This window comes from Amaranthus tricolor, chromosome 6 (genome assembly GCF_026212465.1).
Source record: "Amaranthus tricolor cultivar Red isolate AtriRed21 chromosome 6, ASM2621246v1, whole genome shotgun sequence".
NCBI classification, from domain to species: domain Eukaryota; kingdom Viridiplantae; phylum Streptophyta; class Magnoliopsida; order Caryophyllales; family Amaranthaceae; genus Amaranthus; species Amaranthus tricolor.
The window spans coordinates 30121146-30129009 of record NC_080052.1 but is presented as its reverse complement, the minus strand read 5'-3'; the positions used below and the strand labels follow the sequence as shown (position 1 = coordinate 30129009).

The 7864-nt window shown below is 33.0% G+C and overlaps 1 protein-coding gene across 1 annotated transcript; it reads right to left on the bottom strand.

Moving 5' to 3' along the window:
• On the bottom strand, nt 1–6498 carry LOC130814932 (bifunctional riboflavin kinase/FMN phosphatase). The gene is made up of 11 exons (XM_057681218.1): nt 6191–6498; nt 5334–5451; nt 4094–4280; nt 2993–3120; nt 2775–2844; nt 2299–2364; nt 2000–2154; nt 1796–1891; nt 735–886; nt 535–618; nt 1–450 (listed from the first exon to the last, which is right to left on the bottom strand). The coding sequence occupies exons 2-11, from the start codon at nt 5419–5421 to the stop codon at nt 295–297; spliced, it is 1182 nt and encodes a 393-aa protein (XP_057537201.1). The 5' UTR covers nt 5422–5451; nt 6191–6498; the 3' UTR covers nt 1–294.
• Between the last annotated feature and the right edge of the window lie 1366 nt (nt 6499–7864).

Sequence of the window (7864 nt, the reverse complement as noted above, 5' to 3'; positions counted from 1 at the left end):
TCGGTATAAATGGTTGAACCTTTGATTTCCAATCGACAAACATCACACTGCAAAAAGTGCACCATCAGCACTCCTAGAGACAACGCTTTGCTTCTTCGGTCACAAAGGGCACTGATGAAGCTAAGAGCCACTTTATTCATATACACGAGTCGACATGCTTGAAAATATTAGTACATTATACATACATAGCAGAAATTTACTGCTGCAACGTTTTTACGATTGGAATCATATTCCCAATTACCAAACACAATAGAAGTCGATGAATATAATTCATAATATGCTGTTGATTGCAACTCAAGAATGAGTTATGCTACAAGTGGCCTCCAACAAGCTATTCAAATAGGGGTCGTCTTTGTACTTTGAGTAGATAGGACGCTCGAGTGCCTGTTCAGCTATTTTTCGGTCATCATAAATCTTTGATATAAGGCTTTCCAGAGAAGGAAAATTGGCCTATAATCATGTTCGAAAAGGTTATAAATAATCCTGGCTAATTGATAAGGATGGAAAGTGGATGATGAAATCGTAATATTTTACCTCTGGTCGTATATAACCAACAACAAGAAGGCGCAATTCTTCCCCGTAAAAATCATCCTTGAATTCGTGAAGCAACCAAGGTTCCTTCGAAAATCAAAAGGGTCTCGGATATTAATGCTACACTCACGACTCATTATACAAAAAAAAAAAAAAAAACAAATAGGTTTGAACAGTGGATCGATATTTCATTTTGCACTCACAATAGTTTTCTCTGGATTGTTGAAGTATGGGTTCCAGCCGATGCTCATAACCATCTTGTAAACTCCTCTTTTAGAAACAGCAGCCCAACCAAAGTATACACCAGATGGATGTTCCGATAGAAGATTTGAGTAGCCCTCTAAGGATAAATTAGCTACAAAACATTGGAGATATGATCAGAACATACGATATAAGGTTCTTATGCGATATCAGGTTATGAATTATAATGCATCTTTACAAATTGAACAAGCTCTTTTGATTGAACTTAGGATTGCAGTCACTTGTAGACAGATTCTGAAGGCCTCTAAGAACAACATGAAGCAGACAAAAACAAATCCACCAACATATGGCCTCTAAGATGCTAAAGACGTATGATAAAACACGTAAAAATGTTGATCATGTTTAGGGTGTTCAATGGGCTGGGCCCCATTTTGAGCCCTAATCCGGCTTGCTTTTAAAAGGGCTTTGTAAGGGCCGGGCCAAAAAGGGCTCTACTATAGTTAAAATGAAGCGGGCTATATTAGAGTGCAATAAGGGTCAAAAACGGGCCTTTATAAATAGCATAATTAACATTAACTTAATTAATTTATAGTAATAAAAGTAGGCCAGGTTGGGCTGGACCGCGCTTTCAAAACCCGACCAATTTAAAGCCCATAATAAGTTTAAAGGGCACTTATCCAACCCGGCTTATATTTACTTAAGTCCAGCCTGGCCCTTATCCTTCCATTGAACACCCCTAATCATGTTTTAGTATTCAGATTTTGACATAAGAAATCAACTAGCTTCAACTAAAATGACTCAATGAATGCTTGTACAATCTCAAATATGGTTCCTCAATCACAAAACTCAAATGATCGGGTTTCAGTTTCCAATTTATTCAATCTGCTCCGGCAAACTTTCTGGTTTGAAGTCAAATTCTATCCAAGCATCATCAAAGGAAAGTTGTGGACTCAGCAAACAAATACGCAAATGTCAACTGTCAAGCTCAAACATGGTAGTCGACTAGATGTCAAAGAGATTAATATCATAGCAGCAAGAATACTAGCAAAGAAATAAGACACACCTGTGGGGATGCCAAGTACCTTTGAGCCACGGCCAAATCCCTTAATGACAGGACCACCAATGTGCCAAGGCTCTACAGGAAGGGTTCCTTCAATCCCTGCATTTAGTGATGTACATATTCAGCGACATATACTGCTATTTTGGGGTTAGTACGCTGATTATTATATCATAGAATTGATTTTAAGATTTAGGTTCATTGCAGTACAATCTTCAAAAGGAGGCAAGCCCCATTGCTCTGGATAAAGATCCAATAGAGAATTTATGACTTCGTCTGCCATCGTGTAGAGATGCGATTGTTTCGGAATTGATGGCACAGCAACCACCTCCATTCCAGCAGCCTTGCCAGCAGTAACACCGGGTCTAAATCAGCCAGACAATTAAACTTGTGACATTCTATTCCAAATACAATATATGAAATAAAGCGTGAAATATAGAGCTAACCATGAAAAATTAACCATAAGTAAGCACGGTATTCCGCATTATTATTTTTTGTAGCACACTTACATAGAATCTTCAATGACTAGGCATTTGGAAGGTTGAACATTAAGTTGTTTGGCTGCTTCGAGAAATCTGCCAATTGAAAATATAACACCTAGATGAGGCACAATTACTGTTCAATTCCTCTTCTATTTCATGGAACATTGTTCCTCGAACAAATGCTACATTGATGGTCATGCTTGTCCAACTTCAATCATCTCATTTTCTTCATAAATTTCATTCCAATGGATTACCATTGGCAGATATGGTATTAGGTGGTAATGAAAATTTGTAAACAAAAGAACCTTTTTGTGATCAAAGTTTCATTACCATGGGAATGACATGAGACTTTTGATGAAGGTTTACACTATAAATCATTCTCATTACCACTATTTAGTACTACTAACCAAACGGGCCGTCACAGTTATCATGCAAAAGGAAGAGAGGATAGATACAAAGGTACTATATTCAAAAAACAAGCTTGTAAGTATACTCTTACTCACATATCAGGAGAAGGCTTCCCGGCTTTTACTTCATCTCCACCAATTATGACATTAAATGATTCCTTCCATCCTGCAAATGGAAAAATGAGTATAAGTGTATAATGCTGAATAGAGAAATATACCCAGATTCAAAGAGTCCTCAAACTCTTACGATGAATTTTCATTGTCTTAGACAACAATGTCATCGATAAAAAAATGTTAAAAACATATATACATACCATGACTGGATATTTTTTCCTCTATGTTAGATCTAGAAGAGTTAGAAGCCAAGGCGATTGGTATTCCATGTGCGCACAAATGATTAATCAACCGGTTAGCTCCAGGAAGAGCTTTGATATTGCTCCAGCTACAGACAAAATGGAAATGACATGTTCAAGAGACTACAAATACCCAACAACAAGATGAAACATGCCAACCTACAAGTACTCAGCAAGAGATAAACTTATATAAGGATCACATATTTCATTATAGTTCACCAAGACTATTCAAGTGGGAACTGTGCTGCCTCAACTCCATGAACAACGATCACAAAAAGAAGTATTCATTCAGGTCATCGGGTTGATTTCGAATTAGGTTTTTCGGTTCTGTTTAAAATCGGGTTTTGTGTCCATATTGTTTTTTGCATACTTGTAAATCATTTTTAAAGTCAGGTCAAATCGGGTTCGGTTATAAGGTCGGATAAATTTTGGGTTATCAGGTCTGTTTTAAACACCTCTAATAACAAAGAAATGATTAAACATTTATGTACACATCATCGAACAATACCATATCATTTTCCCAAATGAAAGCTAAGCCCAAAACATAAGAGACTACCACCCAACATAATTAGACCATATCATGACCAAGATAGTTGCAACAACATTCCATTACGAGCATCATTAAGTAGCTCCCACCTAGGCTAGATTAAGGGGTCACATCTACACAACCTTACCCTTTTAATAACAAAAAGGTTTGACTTAAAATATACTCGATAACTTCACATAAATAAGTGTAAATGACCAGAATGATTAAATTAAAAAATTAAAAAGAGACTACTTATAGAGGAGAATAATTCGACATAAGAAAATGAAGCAAAAATATAAATATGAAACAATCATCTGAATATGTCCACTAACCGAAGTGAGTGAAATAATCACTAATACATAGAAGAAAAACTAAAGTCAAGACTAAAATGAGAGGAATGATCACTTAATATTTTCTAATGAACATTGAGCAAAGAGCAAGATAATACAAGTACAGTAATGCAAAAGTTTTGAATAGTAATTCTTGTAGAAGCATCATTTCCGACCAGAGATATGAGATTGTAAAAAGAGAATTACTGATCAGAGAACATTGGGGTGAATTCTTTAACAAATTCCTCTGTGGTGCAAGGTAGTTCATAAGCTTCAACAACAGCAGCAGATGCTTCCAAAGGGGTCCTTCCAGCTATCTTAAGTGCCTCTCTTCCATCCCACTGCTTTCCATATTTAACCAAGTAGCTCCTCAAAACATTGGTTACTACTCCATCTGTCCTAAAATTAAAACTAAATCAACATTAAGTACTAAACAGCATTCATTATTCAGGATTATTTGAAAAGCTAAAGAAGCACATAGATGCATCTCAAATGCAAGGACGAACACCTCAAAACAGGAAATGAACTCAAATAAGCAAGGAATATGTAAACATTGATCAAATGTGCCCATCCATTAAAGAGAGTAAGCACCTATAGATTCAATAAACTATCATTCACTAAGTGAATACTTAAGCCCTGAAAATAATTTCAGTCATGTACAGTGGATCGCAAACAACAAATATAGGTAGCTTTCAGAACAGATTGCTTCCCAGTCACCATCAACTAATCAAAACTTAAAACATGAGAAACGTATTTTCACCGCAAATCAGACACCGCTTCGTCAATATCTTTTCCATATAGCTGCCATGTGTAGACAAACCTCTAATACTAGAATAGCAACAGTAAGCAATTAACTATCAAAGGTTTTCCCTCACTACCTAACACACGGACTCTCATCTCTCTCTCCTCATATTCCACTCTACACTAGCATAACTACAAAAGCAATCCACAAAGAACATGAAATGAGAACGATAATACAAAAAGTTAAGATTCAATTTTCAAAAGCTCAACACAACAGGCCAGTGTAGCATGATTCGCCGATTAATTCGCTTTTTGAATTCGCAATTCGCTCAAAATGACTCTAAAATAGTCCAAAAACAACCATAATTTGCTCTTTTTGATTCATGATTTGCTAGGAGATTAATTTGCTCTTTTTGATTCATGATTTGCTAGGAGATTAGTGAATCACGTGACAATGCAATAGACCTTTCTAAAGTAGATTATGTTACAAAAATGTATATTGACCTCTTTATGTTGAGGGAAATAATGCCTTAAAACAGATGGGTAATTACTAACTATGTCATAGATAGAAACACAATGGAAATTTATGCTTCCTTAACATTTCCATGCCAACTACAGTCACATTTTCAAGAGTGCAAATACACAAATCCCAATCAGAAAAACTTTATAAGCATTCAACAAGACCACCCATCAAAGTTTCTTTTACCTGTATTAAGAAGAGTGCCGTCTAAATCAAGGATGACAGAAGAAACCAATTTCCTAACAGGTTTCGCCGTTGACATCTTCCCAATCATATGACGCTCTTAAACCTTTCTACTTTATATCTACACAAACAAGCATTGAATTACAAAAGTGATTAAAGAAATTAAATCATTACTCAATTATTTCAAAACATCACATTACCCGCCAAATACATATGGTATGGCAACACAATTTCCAATACATAAATTTGCAAACAAAAACTGAAAATATCAAAAGTTCATCAGAAAAATAACCCAACTTTTCCATTTAATATCAGTAATTACTAATATAATCAAATATAACACAATTTCAATTTAAATCATTACTTAATTATTTCAAAGAAACCACATTAACCACCAAGTACATATGCATAATGGCAACACAATTTCAAACACAACACCTAGCAAAAGATAGCAGAAAATCTGAAAAGTTCAGTCGATAAAGAACAAAACTTTTCAATTAAATATCAGCAATTACACTAAAATTAAGCAGAATTTAAGTTCAAATTAGCTAAGTGTTAGCATGACCCACTTCGAGGATTCATAAATTCCTAGCAATTATAGATGAAAAGTCCATACAACAATACTAAAATCAAGTATTACTGGGCTAAATTGAGGAACTTCAAAAGGGATGCTAATTCTTTAATCATTAATGGTTAATCAATCAATAATTCAACATAGTTTTAGTGGGCATTAAGATTAGCAGAAAATGAAATAGAAAAGATTACTGTTAATGGTAAAATTAAAGAAAGGGATTATCGGAAACAACAAACATGTAAATTTGGTCAAAAAAAAAATTAAAAATCAAGATGATTAATGATACCGTAAGTTTGTGGTTGTTGAAAGTTTGAGAATTGAGAAGCCTGCAAATTGTAGATAGGGGATATGGAAAATGATCATTTATTGTTTTCAAAACTAATTTTAAAGAGTTAAACTTTAGTTAAAAAACCCTAAACTAAACTAAAATCGGTTTGAGTGTGCATCTCAAAATTGCAGTATTTCTTTTGATTTGCGTTTTGCAATTCGTGATATTGGTTTTAAAATCGAATTCAATTGCAAATTGTATTTTATGATAACAAAATAATTAACATATTAATGGCTCTACTTATTTTTTTTTCTCCAGTAAAGTTCTTTCACCTTAGAAAGGAGATATTTAATTTAGATTTTTTAGATATATATTGAAAACAAAATATATTAATATCGGATTTTGTTATATTTTTCTTAATGCATTGTTTTATAAATTATAATTATTTTTATGACGTAGAGTCAAGTGAATTGAGACTTTAAATTTATTTTAAAATATATATAAAAAGTAAAGTGGACAAATAAAATATAAAAGAAAAAAAACTTTTTTGTTGGACTGTTCTTATGCTATAGATTAGCATAATTATTAAGAAAATAATAAAAATATTTTTTTACCACAAGAAAATAATAGAGACATCAAAAATGTGTGAATAGTGTTAAAAGGAAATAAAATACACAATATCTGAAAACATAACATCGTTAAAAAATATTGTAAAAGTAAAAGTGATGAACTGAAATCAAAATTTGATGTTTTCATGAAACATGGAAAAGAAAATTTTAAATGCCCCTCTTGGGTGCAATGTGGGAGCAAATAACATAAAAATGTTACTTTCGAGTCAGATTAAAAATTAACAAGTTTACTGTTTATTGGCACTTTAAAACTAATTGGGAAAGATATCAAAAGCGCATGAAATTATTAACCAATCACGTCTTGCTGGAATGTAGGGTCACTTCAATAACTTGAAATATCATTAAGTCTTCTGTCAAAAATGAAAGTGGGTCGAACTGACACGCTTGTCCGCCCTAGATAGCCAAATAGAAGCACGACAAGACTACCTTAGAGGAATTTAGTTTTTTTTATTCAATTTCTATTGGTATATATGAAATAGTAAATAAAAAAAAGGTTAAAAAACCTTTTAGAGTAAGCTACCTAAACAATCAAAATCATGAATTGGGGCATAAAATTGAACTATACAATTAACCAATATACGTGTTACTCCTCCCTTTCTGTCGTATATGAAAAGGTTAATAAAAATATATATATTATATTTATTAATAAAGTAAATATATTTACTATAAATAAGTAGAAAAAAAATTTACACAGAATCTTAAAATTTTCAAACGACTCTGATCCCATTCGATAAATCTGTACAAAGTGCAATATTTCAAAGTAAAAGACAATTTTACCCTACCCGTATTTGTTTTGTAATTCACATGAGAAAAGCACACATAACATCACATGCTCTCTTAGTTAGTGCTTTTCTTAGTTTTGAGGCTACTTAGTTAGTCCTTTTACATTATGAGAAGAAAACATAATAAAAAGGTTATCGGTTTAAATTTCATTCATTCCTCATTTAAATATATAATTTTATGTGTGCAAAGAATATGTATAATTTCTCGTATGAAAGAACATGATAAAATATATTTAACATATCCTGAAATATTTCAAGCATTAATTAAGTTTTAATTGAGT

What these genes read in the sequence shown, in the direction of transcription:
- LOC130814932 (XM_057681218.1), bottom strand. Translation starts at nt 5,421, where the DNA reads ATGATTGGGAAGATGTCAACGGCGAAACCTGTTAGGAAATTGGTTTCT. An exon ending in ACCCCAATGTTCTCTGATCA is followed by an intron (nt 3,121 to 4,093) that starts GTAATTCTCTTT and finishes TTTTGTCTGTAG; the next exon opens with CTGGAGCAATATCAAAGCTC. An exon ending in ACAATCCAGAGAAAACTATT is followed by an intron (nt 619 to 734) that starts GTGAGTGCAAAA and finishes TGATTTTCGAAG; the next exon opens with GAACCTTGGTTGCTTCACGA.